The 21041-nt window shown below is 33.9% G+C and overlaps 1 protein-coding gene across 1 annotated transcript in view; it reads right to left on the minus strand.

Moving 5' to 3' along the window:
* EEA1 (early endosome antigen 1) overlaps positions 1-21041 on the minus strand; it is a 102193-nt gene that overhangs the window by 32964 nt on the left and 48188 nt on the right. The window contains exons 10-14 of the mRNA XM_069491790.1: positions 19668-19784; positions 9995-10333; positions 7857-8006; positions 6723-6842; positions 1246-1449 (exon numbers count right to left, since the gene is read on the minus strand). Coding sequence (XP_069347891.1) covers positions 1246-1449; positions 6723-6842; positions 7857-8006; positions 9995-10333; positions 19668-19784 — 930 coding nt within the window. The remainder of the gene's footprint in view (positions 1-1245; positions 1450-6722; positions 6843-7856; positions 8007-9994; positions 10334-19667; positions 19785-21041) is intronic.

Here is a 21041-nt window from a genome sequence, read left to right on the forward strand (position 1 = left end):
CTGTCCAATTTCTGAAAATGGTGGTTTTAATACCTTTTTTTCATATTTCTAATTGTTAATGGTAGGAGGACTGAACAGATATCAGTTACCCCAACATGGCCAGAAGCAGTACATAGACTTAATTTTTAAAAAATACATAGCTTCCTGATCATATTTGTATAATAAGCAATGTCAAGTTCTGTACAATCAAAAACTAACTTAAAAAATTCTTCAGGCCAGGCGTGCTGGCTCATATCTGTAATACCAGCCCTCTGGGAGGCCAAAGTGTGAGGATTGCTTGAGGCCAGAAATTCAAGACCAACCTGGGCAACAGTGAGGCTCCATCTCTACAAAAATATTAAAAAGTTAGCTGGGAATGGCGGCATGTGCTTGCAGTCCCAGCTACTTGGGAGGCTGAGACAGAAGGATTGCTTGAGCCCAGGCATTCAAGGTTGCAGTGAGCTATGATCATACCATTGCACTGCGGCCTGGGCAACAAAGCAAGCCCTAGTCTCTTAAAAAAAAAAAAAAAAAAAAAGAATCCTTCAAAACTAACTTTGAAATTTGAAATTTGGAGAGAAAAATCTGTTAAATTCTAATTCCTAAATTAGAAAAATGACATGGCCTTCTGATACTTCATTTCAAATACTTTATTATTTAGATAACAATTCTCTTATTAGACAATTCTTCCAAAAGTGCAACCATAAATTCTTTTGTTTGAAAAAGTATTAATCTAAATTTTATAAGTTTTTCTTAAACTACATATAAATGTTAGAATAGGCTTATCAAAATTATTAGCCATATATTGTCCACAGACATATATATTAACAAAAATAAGTAACCACTAAGTCTGTATATTAATCAGTACACAGCAACAACTAACACTTGATCAGTACCTTTATTTATGAATATATTTTTTCATTCATTCTTTTTTTTAAACATCACAAAATGCCATGAGGCAAGAATGCATTATTAATAACATCTCTACTTTTCCACTAAGCTAATGAGGTATAATTATTTACCCATAGTCACACAAGTAATAATTTATATCCAGGGACATGAGCTGAGGATTTCCTTTGTTAAATCACGTTAACTAACTTACTACAACAGCAACTTACCTCTTAAGGTAAATGAGATACTATTCGTCAAAAATACATAACATTTAAAATGCGCTAAGAAGAGGCAGAAAGAATAATTTAAAATGAAACATTTAGTTTAGAGAGATAAAAGTAAATTTTAGAAATATAATACATTTTACAAGCTTACTTGTTCTTGTAATGTATGGTTTTTTTCTTGTAACTGGTTAAGAACAGCAGTTTCTCCTTCACCAGCCTGAATTTTTGCATAAAGATCTTCTCTTTCTTTTTCCAATAACGAAATATTTTCTTTACTCTTCTGTAATAAGGCTTCAAGGTTCTGGATCTTTTGGTCCTTATCACCAATTTGACGTAATACTTGTTCCAAATCATTCTGTAAAGAATTGAAAACTATTACTTTAAAAATAGAGAACTTAAAAAAGTTATTCCTCAAACATAAAATAACTGATACTAAATTAGACACTCATGATCTTAGTCTTACATTTTTAAGATCTAATTATTACATTTTACATGTAATAATTACATTATTAAAATGTAATAATTACATTTTAACATGGCAAATTTAATTAAATAGAACAATATATTTATTTATTGTTAAAATTAATTTAATATTAATCTATATCATTGATAATAAGCCAGAATTTAACAAAACCCCTCCATTAACCACATTCTTTTTCTGACACCCTATAATGTCACCTCCTACTACTACTCTTCTCATCCGTTTCAGACACATGGGACTCATTATTCCTGAATCACACCAGGCACACTCCCACCTCAGAGCCTTTCCATTAATTGTTCCTTCTGCCTGGAAATCTTCCCCTATAGAGTCACATGGTTCACTCCCTCTCCTTCAAATGTTTGCTCAAACGTCACCTTCTCAATTAGGCCTACCCTGACCATTATATTTAAAATTGCAGCCTTTCCCAGTATTCCCTATCCTGGTCATTTTTTTTCTTTCCATGGTGTTTCTCTTCTTCTTCTTTTTTTTTTTTTTTTTTTGGTGTTTCTCTTCTAACATATTAAATAATTTACTTATTTTTCATGCTTATCTGCCTCCCTCCACTAGAATGTATGCTCCACAAAGGTGGGAACTTTTGTCTTGTTTTATTCACTGATGTATCCAAGATATCTGACACGTGTTCTACAATATTAATTGAAAAAAACAGAAAAATAAACAACTACATTGCAACTTACATGCACTTATGCAAGTTTACCTCAACAGAATCTTCTATCGACATAAAAAGGGATCCCTCTTCTACTCTACCAAGGTCCTCAGTGTTACAGAGGATAATGCAATAGCCTACCTCCAGAACAACACCCACTGATATTCCTGGGCTATCTGACTCATAGCCTTTGCCTCTGCCACAATCATTTTAAGAGAGTCAAAAAGCCTCCGCAGCACGAGTCCCTAACCAGCCCTCTGTAAGTCCTACAGTGCCCACACTACCTTGCTAAGACAGAGCCAGTAACCATGTGGTGCTCTCAGTGCTGTGTGCTAATACTAAAATATTTGAGCTCAGTCACTTTCAAGTATACTTCTCGTCCTTGTAAGTTTTGGCCAGATGGTGAAAGGTAACCTAACCTCTCTGCTTTCAGCCTCTGCTGCTGCCGCCGATAACCTCTCTCTCCATATTTTTCTAATTTTCTAGAACCACAGTTCTAGACCTAAGCTTTTTTCCATAAAAGTTACTCTGTTTCTAAGTCTTAATTGAAATTTGGTTCTCACTTTCCAGAAGTCAATTACTGATCAGTAAGGCCTATTCCACGGGGCAAACAGAGGAGGTTGACCTTTTCCTGGTTTTTCACTGCTATGATTCTCTCCCTCACGTAAAGGCTTCGTGAGGCTATGGGGAGTAGCCATTTACTTATTTTACCCTCTACTCTTCATTGCTATCATCTATAAATCCCTACCTCATTCACTGAAGACTTGAGACCTGATTTAGTCTTTCTCTCAATCCCAATTTCTGCCAATTTCCTGGGAAATACAAAATACATAGAGAATTAAGAGCATAGCCTCATATCCATATCATCTTAATTCCTGGACTCATTCTATGTTTGATTCACTCATATAGGACCTTGTAATCACCTGAAATGGTTCCAGCTAAAAATTTCCAACTATTCTACTCTGTGACACAATTTACTGTCTTCTAATTTAATAATCTCGTTTCTACTCTTGAATGTCAGAGACCTCGATTTCTTTCTAGTTTACTTGGCATATGCCTAGCTTCTCCTCCTTAAACTCATGCTTGGGTATGAACTAACCTTAACTATTTTTCAATCACGTTCTCTACTTCCTCTCATCCCAAAATTTCCAAGACAGCCACCCCCAAAATGTCCAGTTCTAGATCAATATTACAATCTGCTTTTTCCACTCCTGTGCTTCTAAGCACTGTTAGAGTAAAATCACAAATCTCCATCGATTAGTGCTGCTACAAATTTCTGGATTCCAACTTCCATTACAATGTATATACTCAGAATTACCTTGTCAATCCTTTTCTTGAATCCTCAAACATTCCCCTCAATAACTAACTAAAAGCTTAAATAGTCTCTCCAAATTCTCAATATCTGCTTGCCTGATATTCAGCTATTGCTATTAACATCTCCAATTTTATCCAGAAACATGAGGTCTTCAGGAATGATCTACCTTGATTTTCCAGTCCCTTACTTATAAAATTATATTTTAAAATTTTATATATATTCACCTCCATATTTACCTCAAGCTTCAGTGGATAGGTTCTAATTCACCCTCCCCCATTGCATGAGTGGCATCGTAGCTTCTTACCAATACCTTATCCCTTCAGTCACCTCTCCTCCAATATCCTTAATAACGCCCTCTTTACAAGTCCCTTTGCCCTAGACTTTAAAAACGTGTTCATGTCTATCTCATTCTGAAAAAAAACTGCCCAGACCAAAACCCCTCCAGTTTCCACCTAGTCCTTATCACGTTCAAATTTCAAAGTAATTTATATTTACTTTCCTGACTCCCTCATCTCTCATTTAGTCATCAATCAAAAATCAGATTTCATCTCTATCACCTTATTGAAATTATGTTTAATTAGGTTATCAATTTACTTCTTAATTGCTCAATCTAATGGACATTTTTCATTTATAATACTGAGCTTCCCCACCACACACCCACACTTGAAGTTGCTGATTACTCCCAACGTTTGACTCTTGCTATTCCTTTGGCTTCCCTCTGCAGGTTCTCCCTAATTACCCTGCTCGAAATTTCTGTCTTTTGCTGGGCTCTCTTCTTCTTCCACCCCCCTCTTAAATGCTGGTGTTCCTCAGATGTCTTATGTGACAATTGTCTATTTTTCTCACTATACTCTCTCCTTGGCTGATTGCATCTGCTATAATTTGGATGTTTGTCCCCCAAACCTCATGTTGAAATTTAATCCCTAATGTTGGAGGTGGGGCCTAATGGGAGGTGTTGGGGTCATGGGGGTGGATCCCTCATGAATGAATTGGTGTTGTTCTTGAATACTGAGTGAGTTCTTGCTCTGTTAGTTCCTGTGAGAGCTGGTTGTTCAAAAGAGGCTAATGTCTCCCTCCCCTCTCCTTGCTTTCTCTCTCTTGTCATGTGATCTGTGCACAAGTGGCTTCCTTGTGCCTTTTGCCATGAGTGGAAGCAGCCTGAAGCCCTCATCAGAAGTAGATGATGGCACCATGGTTTTTGTACAGCCTGCAGAACTGTGAACTAAATACGCCTCTTTTGTTTATAAATTACCCAATCTCAGGTGTTCCTGTAATAGCAACACAAATGGACTAAGATGGCATCTATTCTAATAATTCCATTTACCCCCTATATACTGATGTGTCTCTCAGCTAATATATAACATAATCCCCTGCTCCATGTTGCCAAATCCAATAGGATTCTAAGTCTTCATCTTGCTTGGCCTCCATTCTTCCTATTGCCCAGGCCAAAATCCTTGGAGTCTCCTTGACTTCTCTCTCAATACTGTATATTAATCAATCTATCAGTAATTCAGTCAGCTTTACCTCTCAAATATATTTAATATCTAGAATCTAACCACTTCTCACTACTTGTACTTTTCCATTCCAGTCCAAGTCACATCATTTCTTGTGTGGATTTATTATAGTAGCCTCTTCGCTAATTTCTCTGCTTCTACTCAGGTACCCCTACAGTCTACTCTCAATATAGCAGCCAGAATAATCCTGCAAAATTGTAAGTCAGATTATTTTATTCCTTTGCTCAGAACCCTCCAATGATTTCTCATCTTACTTAGAATAAAATAATGTCCTTAAAATTACCTAGGAGTCTCTGCATATTCTGATCCTCTGTGATCTCTACGACGGTGGCCCTTTTAACTCTTCTGGCATTTACCCACTTCAGCTACTGACTTCTTGTTATTCTGAGACATCCTCAGGATCTTTTAATGCACTGATGCTCTTCTCTCTGATATCCACATGGCTCGCACCCTCCCTTCCTTCAGGCCATTCGTATTCTCAGAGAGCCTAACACTACAGTCCCACCATCAGTTCCAAGATACTTCCGACTCCCTGTCCCTCCTTCTTTCATCTCCACAGCACATTTCACCATTAATATGCTATATGTTTTGCCTGTTTACCTTGGTTATTGTTTGTCTCTCTCCCTAGGCTCCAGGAGAGCTAACATTTTTGTCTGTTTTGTTCACTACCATTTTCACAAAATCAGTTCCTTGGCTGAGAGTAGACATTAATAAATATTTGTTGACTAACTGAAAAGAACAAATAAATGAATTCAATATTCTGATCTCTATGCATCTGACTCCCATGCCACCCTCCAAACTCAGAAGGGAGAGAAAGGCATATTACTTACTGCCTCCCTCAAACTGTAACATTGTTTCTAGGTACACATCATTACATTGCCATTTCCTAGAGGGCAGGCACTGTATCTCTTTATTCTCAGTGCTGAGCACAGTGATGAACACACAGCAATCAATAATATCCAATGAATTAATAAAAGAATGAATTAATAAACCAGTATCAAAGGCAAAATCATTTCAAACATTTGGGCAACCTCCCTCACAAAACAAAACAAAAATTTAGCTTCTTTCAATATTCTAAGCTATGCTGTAGACTTTGTACAAATTTAACCCAATCAATTATATTTTCTATGCCTACAATTCCAATGTTCACATGATGGTTATGAAGTAGGAAAAGAAATGACCAACAAATACTAAATTCTATTGTAGGAAATACAAAATGTTCTTCTGTACTGGGCTAACTAAACCAGGATATTTTATTTTACCATTTTTGACTTTTCAAATAAGCTATTTTAATAAATAATAAATCATGAATTTATTATTTACAAATAATTTAAATAAATACTAAATGTAACCAAATACTTTTTTTTTCCAAATACATTTAATAGATAAATTTATCTAATAAACAAACTTAACATTAAATAAATATTTTATACAAATTAATATACTTATTTAAAACAAATAGTTTCCAACTATTTTAGAAAAACTTTTCAATATACCAATCAAAAGAAAAAGAATTTTCTGATTATCCAGATACTGAAAATTATCAAAAATGCTTATAATCAAGTGTTTTGCCTTATCTAGTTTCACCACAACAAAAGAATAATGATTTGGCTTAATTTTTGTTTAAAAGGCCAATGATTCAAATAATGTTTACCTGAGCTTCTCGAAGTTTTGCTGTAGTACTTTGCTGAAGAGCTTGTTGTTCTTGATGCTGCTGCTTTGTTTTTTCTAACTGATGCTGCAATTCTGTAGAATTTGTTACTTTTTCCTTCAACTTAAAAAAACATAGGCTTTCAGTTGACAATTTAAAGGCATAATGCTATCATTCGTAAATATCTGGCAGTATTTCAATTCTTAAGTATGAACAGAAAAATAAATTTAGACAATATATAACATCAACTTTAAAAGCAACATCTCATTACTTGTAGAATCTTAATCTCATGAAGAAACTATTCTCCAAGAATAGACTCTCATCCTAAAAAGAACACAAATCTTTCTCCAGGTTGGCATTTAGTTTATTATTGTTTTTTGTAGACCAATATGATCAAGGAATTAATTACATACAAATTATTTATAATAATAATCTAAACCATATTATCACTATTTCTTTTATTTTCTTCCATAACAGTCATTTTCCATAACATATAACAGTTGGAAAAGAATAGGATCATCCACCACATCTAAAATTTTAGGTCTAAAAGAAAATCTATGGCTGAAGCTACAGATTTTGACCCAGAATATTTGTTTAATTCCAATAAAAGACATAATTTAATAACATTTATCCATTTAATGGGTACCATTTTTAGCAACTACAGCTTTAATTAGGATAGCATTCAATCATATGTTTAATTTTTAAAAGTGAAAATCCTTAAAGGTAAAGTTTAAGGTAAACTCAAAGTTTATATGTACCAACTACATGTCATTAATGACCCTCACCAACAGTTCATAGTTCCCTGTTTCATTACTGAGTGGTCCTTCCTGAGTAGGAAGACCCCAGCAGTCTAACAGAGGTTCACCCCCTGAATTTTTCGTGCCTAAAGCTGAAAGAACAGTCTTCTTTGTGCATTTTTGTTGAGAACTTTGGGGAATACAATCACAACAAAAATGACTTAATGTAGTTAATAAGTAAGATATTGCTGGGTAATAATAAATGTTGTACTTTAAAATTTTTTTAAAAGTCCAATTAAAGCTCTTGACCATTAAAAGATTGATGAACCACAACAATATTTAAGATTCCTCAAGTCTATCAATAAACTTGGTAATAGAAGCTCATGAAATGCTAGCTTACCTGTTCTTCTAAACGAGAAAGTTTCAGTTGTAAATCAGCCACTTGTTGCTCTTTATCCATCAACTTTTCACTTGAAAGTTGTCTCTGCTCCTTCAGCCTACCATGAGCTTCCCCTAGTTGGCGCTCTGTCTCCAGAAGTTTGCCATGTAACTTTTAAAGAGAAAAAAATGTATATACGTATAAACACACACACACACAGACCACCACCTACTTTCCAAATAATGTTCTATTTTTTACCAGTATAAGTATAATATAAGTATATATTATAAGTATAATATCTTAATTTTCATGATACTTTAGGGACACCTAAGATCTTATACAGTAATTTTAACTGCAGCTGAATTTTAATCACATAAATTATAATGAGTCACATAAAATCATGACTAAACATCACAGTTTTTGTTTTTGTTTTATTGTTTTCTTTTAAAAAAATACAGGGGACTGGGACTCTCATTTGCATATAAGTGTTAGAAACATTTAAGGAGCTTAAAATAAAATGAAACTTAAAAATTAAGATACTCAGAGCACACTCAGATCTATTCCACAGTAATTTTTAAAGTTCCACAGTGACTCTTGTTGGTTTTCCATAGTCAAGAACCACCACAGTTGACTTCCTACATTTGGGTATTGGATAGAGCCCAAAACACTACCAAGTCCTCAAATTGGCACATAATTTATAAAAAAAAAAAAAAAAAAAAATAGAGGAAACTATTATATATCTCTTCTTAAATGTTAGGTGACCCTCATTCATTAATTTTTAAAATGCTACACAGATAAAACTAAAGGAGAAATTTTCCCTAGAGCCAAGAACCATCACTTTCTCAAATTATTTTCTCTAATACCACCAGATATAAGAGCTGGTTTTTCCTGGGAGGCAGAAAGGGACAGAAAAGGAGTTTTTTTTTTCTTTTTTCATTAAAAAAAGAAGAAAAGTTTATAGTAATTTCAGAAGAATTAATGCACAAGTGCTGGGAGTGTAGAACATGTAGGAAAAAAACTAAAGCACGCTTCTGTATTTTTGCAGTGGAGAATAAAATAAAGAATGGTAAAGAGCTGAGGAGGGAGGCCAACGAGATCACTGCATGCCATAACAGGCACCTGAACTTAATCCCTTGGGCCAAAAAAAATAAGCTATTAAAGGGTTTAAAGCAGGGTTGGAACATGGTAAGACTTGCTTGTACCCCACTGGTTATATGGACAATTTGACAGGGACAAGACTAGCTAGAGGCAGATCAGTTAGCAGTTGTTTGAGCGGTTTAAGAGTAAGATAAGGAGGACTGGACAGTGGACAAAGGAAAGGAGAAGACAAGCTAGAGAAATATTCCAAACTTTTCTGACCTATCATATCATGGAACTCACAGTCTAATCTCAAAAACCCGTGATAGTATATATGAAATACTCTAATTCCTGAAACATGACTATAGCTCAATAAATTATTAACATAATCATTATTATTACAAAAAGATAAGTCCATAAAAATAATTAATTACAATAAAATAAACTATCACTGCCACTTAAGTAAAAATATTTGAACGTTACCAAAAAAGTGGCTGAGGACTTTAGTCTCCCCTAAATCTCCATTTTCAACCAATTTTTAATATTACCTATAATTAATAATTAGAATACAGACATTAAAAAATTAAGTTTATGGCAAAGTCAAAACCTGCATTAAACTTCATCTAATAGATGTTATTTAACTATAAAAAATAGTTGTTTTAGGACTAATTTGTTTTCTACTTTCAAAATATCTAATTTTTATACTACTGGTTTTATAATAATTATGTTTTAAAACTTTGGCAACAAAAAAGAATTTTTGAATTAAAACATGGTCAACAATTTGAATTAATTATAATAGCTAAAATCTAGTGATTACCTACCATGTGCCCGGTACCATCTAAGCAATTTATATGTATTAATTCATAAGCACTTCACAATAAACAATACTTTGAGATAGATACTATCATTTTTTTCTTAAGAGAAATTGAAATTAAAAGAAATAAGATCTGACAGCATTCTAGGATGTAAAAATTAAGAGTTAATTTTTTAAATGGCAGCAATTTTTTAACATGATCAACTGTCAAGCACACTAAGAAGAAACCATAGAGGGAATTATAATAAATAAAACAAGTATCTCTTACTTGATTAATTTCACTTTGGAGTTGTAACCCATGCTGCTCCTTTTCTTCTCTCTGCTGTTGTAGCTGTTTGAACTCTGCCTTAAGGTGCTGGTACTTGGTCTCTACTTCAGATAATTCTTCTTTGAGCTTTTGAGAGGCTTCTCCTTTTTCACTCAGTTCTGCCTGTATTCTCTGCAGCGAGGTTTCAGACACAGATAATCTTGACTGAAGTTGCTGACAATCTAGGTCTTTTTGATGAAGGGTTGCTTGTATATTCTTTTTACTCACAGATTCTTCATTATGTTTCTCCTCTAACTGGGTATAGTCCAGTTCTTTCTTCAGCAACTTTTCCATCAAGTTCTAAAATATCAATGTAACAATTTATTTCCTTTCCTAATATTTTTAGTTATTCCAATCGTTTAAATAATCTTTGGAGCAGTACTAGGTCCTACTAAATGTTTTAGTCAGTATTACAATATAAATCAGTAAAATATTCTAGTCAGGAAGAATTAAATTATTACATACTAACTTATGATTTTATTATTGGTCCACTTGACAAAACTCTACAAATGTGACTTAAGAAATGCCAAGAAAATGTTAACATAAAATAAAAACACTAAAACCTACTGGATTCTTTGGGGTATGAAACATATTTATACTTTTCTACTTAAGTTAAAAATTAAAACTACTTTTCTACCACCAGAAATTATTTTGAACAACAATATACTATGCCAACTCTGATTTTTGGCTTTGCAATTTCATACTTGGTAAGAGCTTCAGCATAACAATATTGTCCACTGCTTTAGTACCTAATCCTATTAATTGCATTTTTTTCCCTCCTAGTCTTGATAAAGACCATTTTTTAGAGTCATGAGCTAAGACTAATTCAAATTTCTCTCTAGGTATTTAAAAATAGTGATCTCAAGATATCACTCACCTGCCATATATTTTTTCATTTTACTCAATACTATCAAGTACAAAATATAAAAATAACACCTCAAATCAAAGATCTGGATCAACCACCCTAATCAAATGTTGAAGTCTGATCTCAGTGGAGTTGTAACAATTAATACTGAACATTTTAAGTCAATATATTTACATATAAAATATGGATCAGAATTTTAATTCAATTCTGCAAGAAAAATAGCCAGGCTAAGAAGCCACTATATGAACCTGGTGGTTCAACCAGTAGACCTTTATTATATTCACTATCATATGCAGTGTGCTGGAAGGGGATAACACACAATAGTAGAGGACAATCAAAGCCTTTGTACGTTAAACAGACTATAATCTAAATGTAATACATACATTTAAAAAAAAAAACCCTTTATAAGAAAGTTAAAACATAATGCACAAGCAAGAATAAATTAATAGAAAAATGTGTCAAATTTCTTAAGTACATAATTTTTTTAAAAAATAAAATTAGCAAAGTCAGGTGGTAGGGGGCTAACTAGTAAGATCACCTGAAAATAATATAGCTTGAGCTTGATTTTAAAAGTAGATATCCCAAGTACCCTGATTTGATTATATTAACGTATCAAATTATCACCCTGAAAATACGTATATCTAATATGTATCAATTTTAAAAAATTTAAATAAAACAAGCAAAGTCATATGGGTTAACAAGTAAGACCACTTGAAAATAATAAAGTTTGAGCTTGGTTTTTAAAGCGGTAAGAGGAATTAAGGACTATGTATACATGACTCATGCCATCCGCTCTATACAAATATATAAAAAGACACAAAGGAAGGGACAAACAAGTCACAGGTAGGGAAATGGCAAACACTATTCACTCAGGGGGGTAATAATAAGTCTAGGTGCCCCAGGTCCCAACATGGGAAGGGCAGCAATAAAGGTTCTTGAATATTTACTTGTCTGAGGAAAACTGAGTTAATGCACATTATGAAGTAGGACTATACTACAGAAAAGCATTGTCCAGAAAAATGATATAAGTATGTATAAGAGAGATAGGATGAGAGACAAACTTAGAAGTAAGAAGAGCAACCAGGAGTTTGCAGCACAATTAACCAAAAGATGTGTGCCTTGACCGAACAATAGAAACAGAAAAAAGAGCTAGAGCCAAAAGATCAGGTAAAAAATTATACTTTTGATTCAACTATATATTAAAAAATTATCTTTTTATTTTATTTTATTTTATTTTATTTTATACATATTTTTTACTTTTTTAGAGATGGGGTCTCTGTCGCCCAGGCTGGAGTGCGGTGGTGCGATCAAAGTTCACTGTAGCCTCAAACTCCTGGTTTCAAGTGATACTCCTGCCTCAGGCTCCCAAGTAGCTGAGACTATGGATTTGCACCACCACACCCAGTTAATTTTTATTTTTGTAGAGAGAGCATCTCACTATGTTGCCCAAGCTAGTCTCAAACTCCTGGACTCAAGCAATCCTACTGCCTCAGCCTCCCAAAATGCTTGAATTACAGGTGTCAGCCACTGTACCCGGCCAAGAAAACTTATAAGCATTTCTCTGTGTTACTAATAAGTAACTCCAAATCTTTCTTGACATAATTTTACATTTGTTTTGTTTGGGAAAATAGCATTTATTTTAGAATTCATAAATTGAATTAAGTCTATTAATTGATCTATAATTCATCTTTTTAAAAGAAAATTCTAAGTTATTAGAGTTCGTGAATGCAACCATGCTCACATACACTGAGGACTTGAGCAGTACATAATTTTTTAAATATGCTACAAAAATTAAGGCCAGTAATGAGTTAAGGAGTCTTCTTCTCCATAGGCTTACATATAAAGTGACCAAGTAATCCCATCGCTTCTATAGATCCTTCAGATAGCTTCACTCTTTAAGACGCAAAAATACATGGCAATAATCAGTGACTGCTTAAAATTGACTTGTCTTAAAAAATTAAACAAAATCTACCTGTTTTATTGCACAGATGAGAGATCATTCAATTTTCTTTAAAAAAAAAAAACCTAAACCACTTTTTTTAAAAGAAACTAATCCATTCACACTATATAATTTTTACATTCAAAAGGCTAACATATTTATTATTACAACCTATTTATTCTTATTATGGTTTTCCCATGGACTCTGAAGCAAAATATTATAGCGAATACATGGCTTTTGAAGACAGATTTTTTTAAAAATACAGTAGAATACATTAAAGAAAATAAGAGCATTTTCACTCATCTATATTAATCTTCACAACAATATATGAAATAGGCATTATCACCCCCATTTTACAGATGAAACAGCCAAAGTTGAAAGGATTGGCCTGATATGATTGGTAAAGCAGAAGAATAATAGATTATGATTCTAAATCCAGTAAATTTTTCACAACACAATTTATACATGCTATAAATCAATTCATGCCCCCCAAAATATATCCAACTTTAAATTATAAAATGAACGTTAAGCGTATCTCATAATCCATCATTTGAGTAAGCAAAATTCTTCCCTTCCAGGCCAGGCATGGTGGCTCCCGCCTATAATCCTAGCACTCTGGGAGGCTGAGGTGGGAGGATTCCTTGAGGTCAGGAGTTTGAGACCAGCCTGGGCAAGAGTGAGGCCGCGTTTCTACTAAAAATAGAAAAATTAGCTGAGGCAAGAAGATCACTTGAGCCCAAGAGTCTGAAGTTGCAGTGAGCTAGTGAGCTATGATAACGCCACTGCACTCTCGACCGGGTGACAGAGCGAGACTGTGTCTCAAAAAAAAATTCTTCCCTTCCAAATGTCTAGTCTATTTCGATTTTCTCACCAATTGTTTTCTTGATATATTAATATTTTCTTACAGTGACAATCTCCTTATATTAGGCTCCATTATTCATCTGTTACTTGCCCAGGGAATGAAAATGAATGCCAAAAAAATGACATTTTTTAATGTTTTCCAGCATACAAAGTTGTTTCAGAAATCTCATCTCATTTGTTCCTCTGAACAGCTTGGTGAAAAAGAACAAACTACTTTGTAGCTCTCCAATATCTTACATTTTATGAGATACATATGCTCTGCTCTTATGTGGTCCTGTGCCTTTTATACATCTACCTCTCAAATGAAATGCCAATCACCCCTCTGTCATGTGAAATGCTCCTTAGCATCCTTAAAGACTCAGTAAAAAGTTAAGTCTTCTACAAAAGCCTTTCCCAATTTACCAGGCAAGGTAGAAAACTTCCACCTTGGTCTTGACCCAACCCTGTGTCACAACACTTAGCAAATAAAAACAACAAAAACAACAACAACCAACATTCACTGAAGTGATTACTAAAAGCCAAATAAGCACTTTAACATCTGTTAATTTATTTAATACTCATATCAATCCTAAAACGTAAAGGATTTAATAGTACTTCTTAGCAGGAGAGCAAACAGACTTTGAGAAGTTGAGTATCCCAGCAGATAAGTGGCAAAGCTGAGATTTAAACATGCCTATGACTACTGTACTATGCTGTTCATATCGATATACTACTTTGCAGTGCATGGTAACACACAGCAATGTAATAACTACTTGCCACATCTGGCTCCCACTTTGGCCTATGAGCACCTTAACGCTTGGACTGATGGAAAGGGAGAGCAACGGGGACTAGAAAAAGAGTGACAGGTGAGACTCAAAAGATAACTCGGTCTCTAACAATGACCATATTACAGTAGCAGCTTTAGATATACATTATGATTTTGTTCAGAATTTATATGGAAATAGTTAATTAAATTAAACTGCAGGATTTTGTTCGGGTGTCAGAAGTGATTTTCATTAGAAACTAAGAAGGAAGTTCCTTCAGTTTTTCCATTTTGTTTTTAAGTTTTCAAGGCCAATGATTATAAAACTCTGGTTTAAAGCTGAAAACCTTGACATTAGCACAAAAGCAATTATCTTTTCTGTCCATTATAAATTACAATGCTACCTATCCACCTTGATGCTGCCTGTGACCCACAAAAGCTGCCCAAAGCATTTTGTATAATAGCCTTGAAAAGACCATGTACAGAGATTCCCAAATTCAAAACACTTGGCTATTACCACTGTCAACAATAATGGTTTGCCCTTAAAGATATGGAGTAAGGAGAGGTTGAGGAGGCAGATGCAACTCTGTGCTTGCTCTGACTGGTGATCAAACCCTAAACAATGAAACACTTGGGGAAAAAATTGTTATATTTATGTAAGGCATTATTAAGCTTAGTAGAAGATCCTATTATTTCCTAATCAAAAATGTTCCAATTTTACCACACTAAAATCATCTTGATTCTATACATTATCCATAAAATAGCCATAGTACTTCTTTCCTTAATGTGTGTATGAATATACACACACACACACACACACACACAATCTGTGCTGGATTATTTGACTGTACATTATATGTCAAATCATGTCCTTTATTAGTATTTTAATGTTTCAAAAATACATAAATTACACTGATCATAAACACCCATAGCATGCAAATCGCTACTCTACATATCAGAGACAGAAGGTAGGCTGTGAGTTCAAAGAAACTAAAAATCAAACTGAGAACAAAGGCAAAACTAAAGTGTTACATACATAGTTTGCTATGTATAAACTGACAGGAGAAAAAAGCAGTGCAGAGGTTTACTAGGGAAAAACATAGCTATACAAGAAAATTAAATTTCGAAAATCAGTCAGCATCAAGAGTTGATGGAGAAATGGGCAATGTGAAACTGGTATAATTACTTTGGAAAATAGTTTGAGGTTACTTAGTAAATTTGAGCATGTGTGTACCCTACAGCCCAGCAATTTGACTTGTGAGGATGTAACATAGAGAAATTCTTGCACAAACGTGTTAAGAATTTCATATGGACGTTCATAAGTGTAATACTTGTAGTAGCAAGGAAAAAAAATAGGAAGTATACATGGACCACTTCTATTGCATACCAAAGTATAATATAGCTGTGATGAGGAAAAGTACTCATGTGATTGTTTGAGTTATAAACTGAACTAGCCACTTTTTTTATGGAACATCATTTTTACTGGAAAGATTGACAAGCTATGATTATTCAGACTTGAGTAGGAAGACATTCTGTCACTTCAAAGAACAGAATTGATAGCGTTTGTTGCCAATGAAAAATTCAGGCTTTCAAATGAAGCTTAGAATTTTGGAAAAAGTATATCTACCACCACAAACTTGACAGCTTCCTCATACTTGAAGCCTGTTCTGAGACTAATGCTGATATTGACAAATGTGATTGTTTTTATATTATACAAGAAAATGTGTCAACATTTGGAGGATCTGAATAACTCAGTGAACTAATATTTTCCACATGACTAATGCATGATATTACAAAATCATGCACAGGAAGAGATCCACTCAAAAGACAAGATAGAACAAATTTTAATGTTACTAAGTACAAAAAGTTCATTGATACAGTTTCACATTCTACATTGTAACTAAATTTTGAGAAACTATCACTTATCAAATTTTAGTATAGTATCAAATAAAAATAGCCATAATTATCTGAAAAGGCTATTAAAATACTCCTCCCTTTTCCAACTATATATCTGTGTGAGACTGCATTTTCTTCATATACTTCAACCATCTAATGTAAAAGCAGATATCAGAATATATCTGTCCTGTATTAAGCCAGATATTAAGGAGATTTGTAAAAATGTAAAACATCACTATTCTTGCTGAATTCTTTTGTTTTGGAAAATAATCACTTTTCATAAGAAATGTTATGTATGTGAATTTTTAATGAGTTAATGTTTTTAAAATAAATTAATATTTTTTAAACTTTTAAAATTATTAATACACTAAGTAGCCATAGATATAACTCCCATTTCCTCAAAAAAATAGCTCTCGAGTCCTTAATCACTGGCCAAGGGCAGCAAATTACCCCAAAACTTAGGAGCAACCTAAAATAATATCTACTATCTCACATAGTTTTTGAGAGTCAGGAATCCAGAAGTGGCTTAACTGAGTGGTTCCACGTCAGGATCTTTCATGAGGTTTTAATAAGCTGTTGGCCAGAACTACTGTTTCTGAAGACTTGACTAGGGGTTAGAAGATCTGCTTCCAAACTCATTCAGATGGCTGTTGGTAGGAAGCTTAATATTTACAGCTAATTACATTTATCTCTTTTTTCACTTCTAGCATATTCTTTTCTTTCTTGACATTTCCCTTGTTTTACTTTACCAAAATATTAGGTTCAAGTTATTAAAACCAAACCAATATATTTGCTACATCTTTGAATAAAAGGGTTTAATAAAACTCTATTCCCCCAGCACCAAAAAAGTAAAAACATGGAAAAAAAATATTAATACCAGTACTTCCCCTGCCCCCAAACTAAATACTATCTGTTGCTCAGTTATGAAGAAACAAGGCAGAAAATATTAACATTTAAAAATACAAAATAAAGAACAAATTTGGAGGCTGACACTTCCTGATTTCAAAACTTATTACAAAGCTACAGTAACCGGGCAGGTGGGAGGGGGAAGGAGGGGATGGGTAAATTCTCAACTGATGGGTACAGTGTGCACTTTCTGGGGGATGGACACTCTTGTAGCTCTGACTTGGGTGGTGCAAAGGCAATATATGAAACCAAAGTGTTTGTATCCCTGTAATATCCTGAAATTAAAAAAAAACAAAAAACAATGTGGTGCTGGCATAAATATGGACAGAGAGACAAATGGAATAGAATAGAGAGCCCAGAAATAAACCTTTGCATATATGGTTGCTATGGTCTGAACTTTTGTGTTCCCCCAAAATTCAAAAGTCATATATTGAAATCCCAACCCCCAAACGAGATGGCATTAGGAGGTGGGGGCCATTCAGGGGTGACTAGATCATGAGGGCTGAGCTCTCAAGAATGGGATTAGTGCCCTTATAAAAGAGTCCCCAGAGAGACACCTGTCTCTCTCACCATGTGAAGACACAGCAAGAAGGCATCATCTATGTACCAGAAAGCAGGTCTTTATTAGACACCAAATCCGCCAGTGCCTTGATCTTGAACTTCCCAGCCTTCAAAACAATAAGAAATAAATTCCTGTTGTTTATAAGCTACCCAGTTTATTGTATTTTGTAATAAGACCCAAAATAGACTAAAACAATGGTCAAATGATTTTTGACAAAGGTACTATGACCATTCAATGGGGAAAGGACAGTCTTTTCAACAAATGGTGCTGGGAAAAATGGATACCCACGTACATAAGAATGAAATTCTTATATCATATAAAAATTAACTCAACATGGATCAAAGACATACATATAAGATCTAAAACTATAAAAATCTTAGACAAAAAACAAAGGAAAAGTTTCATGATATTGGACTTGGCAATGATTTTTCGGATATGATGCTAAAAGAACAGGCAACAAAAGTGAAAGTAGATAAATTAGACTACATCAAAATTTAAAACTTCTGTGCATCAAAGGACAGAACAAAAGAGTGAAAAGACACCCTACAGAATGGGATAAAATATTTGCAAATCATATATCTGATAAGGGGTTAATATCTAAAATATATATAAAACTTCTACAACTCAACAACAACAAAACAGTTAAAATTACATGGCCAAGAAGCACATGAAAAGATGCCCAACATTCTATTCATTAGGAACATGCAAATCAAAACCACAGTGAAAATTTAAAAACCACAATGAGGCATCACTTTATACTCATTAAGATGGCTACTCTAGGCCGGGCGTGGTGGCTCACGCCTGTAATCCTAGCACTCTGGGAGGCCGAGGCGGGTGGATCGCTCAAGGTCAGGAGTTCGAGACCAGCCTGAGCAAGAGTGAGACCCCGTCTCTACTAAAAATAGAAAGAAATTATATGGACAACTAAAATATATATAGAAAAAATTAGCCAGGCATGGTGGTGCATGCCTGTAGTCCTAGCTACTCGGGAGGCTGAGGCAGTAGGATCGCTTGAGCCCAGGAGTTTGAGGTTGCTGTGAGCTAGGCTGACGCCATGGCACTCACTCTAGCCCGGGCAACAGAGTGAGACTCTGTCTCAAAAAAAAAAAAAAAAAAAAGATGGCTACTCTAAGAAAAAGAAAGAAAGAAAGAAAAATAAAATAACCAGTTTTGGGGAGGATGTGGAGAAACTGTTGGTAGGAATACAAAAGGGTACAGACACCATGGAAATCAGTATGGCAGTTCCTCAAAGAATGAAAAATAGAATTACCATACATCGATCCAGCAATTCCACTTCTGGATAAAAGAGTTGAAACCAAGGTTTCAGAGAGATATTTGTACACCCATGTTCTGACTAGCATTATTCACAATAGCCAAAAGAAATAGTAACCCAAGCACCCATCAGCAGACAAATCGATAGTATGATATAGACATATAATGAAATATTATTCAGGCTCAAAAAGAAAACTCTGAAACAAGCTACAACATGGATTAAGCTTGAGGACATTATGTTAAGTGAAATGTCACAAAAACACAAATGCTGCTTATGATTCCACTTATATGATTCCACTTATATGAGGCACGTAGGATATTCATATTCATAGAGATACAAAGAAGAATGGTGGTTGTCAGGGGCTGGGGGAGGGAGGAATGAGGAGCTAATGGGAACAGAGTTTCAGTTTTGCAAGACGCAAAGAGTTCTGGAGATTGGTTAGCATGACAATATGAATATACTTAACACTAAAAAAAAATACAGAATAAGTCACACTGTACTGTGTCAATATGTACTTTAAAAATATGTAAGATTAAAATTTAAGATACATAAAATAAATTCACCACTACATAAAGCTTTAAAATTCTCACCTCATTTTTTTGTGTTAATTCATTAATTGAACTTTTAAGTTTTTGTAGTTCCTGTACATACACAGCAACTTCCTGGGGACCTTTGGCAAGTTCATTCCTTAGCTGGGTTATTGTGGCCTTAAAGAAAAAAAAGAAAATTAGAGCAAAATAAAATAAAAAAGGAAATGGAAGTATATAAAAGTCTTAATATTACACAAATTTTTGTCATTGATGCTGCTGTTAAATTGAAATAATCCTTGGAACTTTCAACTTGGTTCCGTGTCCTACCACCTTTACTGCCACCTCACAGTTTTGGGGCTTAAAACTAGTTTTTGAAATTTACCCAAAATACCCAACTACATTTATTTAATAATACATGAAATGAAAAGCTGACATACTACTTTATGTGTCTGAAGCACCAAACTACAAGCGTGAATTTATTAGCTTTGAAACTCTACACTTTAATGCTTCTGAATTTAAAAATGATATGCAAATTATATCTACATTTTCTCCCAATTTCTATAGCATAAAATTTTCCTTTTACTTTAAGACATGTATATGCAAACATGCAATACAGAGTTTTTGATACTGGTAAGTCACCTTTCTGATTATAATGAAAATGTATTTGTCCAAAGAAGTTACCAAACTGAAGTTATATATAGTTCCATTAAGCTAGATCACTCCACAGTCAGGTGTAATAGCTAGACATGAATTTGCTTTAGTGTATTCTTTTTCTTTTTTTTTTTTTTTCTTAGTTCAACAAATTTCAAGCCAATGCTTTAGTGCATTTTAACATTTTAAAAAAATGAAAATTAATGTGTATTAATAAAATAATAGTTTTATCATTTTAAAAATAATGTAAGAGACAGATAAGCAAAGATCTTAGAAATATAAACTTCCTCTACATAAAAGTTCAACCACTACAGAGAAAGACTAAGTATTGTTTTTTTAGGTATGGTTTCCTGCAAATGACTCTGACAAAAGAATTTTCTATTTCTAATACTGCTCATGGCTTTACTTTTTACATTTCTAAAGTTACAACTATTTCCATTGTCTGTATTCTTTATTACTGAATAAACGTTATAATATGGGTGAGACAAATTTTCAATTTTTTCCTTAATAAACACATCAACAGTTATACATATCATATATTACAAATAAGTACTTTCATCTTCAAGGGAGAAACCTTAGAAGGCTACTGATTGTAATTATCGTGACAATAAGGCCATTGCTCAATAGAGCTTTGGCTATTCCTCTTTTGGAAACCCTTCCAGTGTGCAACTTATTTTTTTAAGGGATGTTCCATGGTGGTATATCTTCACCCATTTATGGTGACTTTGGTTTTAAGTTTTGGAAACCACCAAGTTTGTAAATAAGGTAAGTGATTGACATGAG

This window comes from Eulemur rufifrons, chromosome 16 (assembly GCF_041146395.1).
Source record: "Eulemur rufifrons isolate Redbay chromosome 16, OSU_ERuf_1, whole genome shotgun sequence".
NCBI classification, from domain to species: Eukaryota; Metazoa; Chordata; class Mammalia; order Primates; family Lemuridae; genus Eulemur; species Eulemur rufifrons.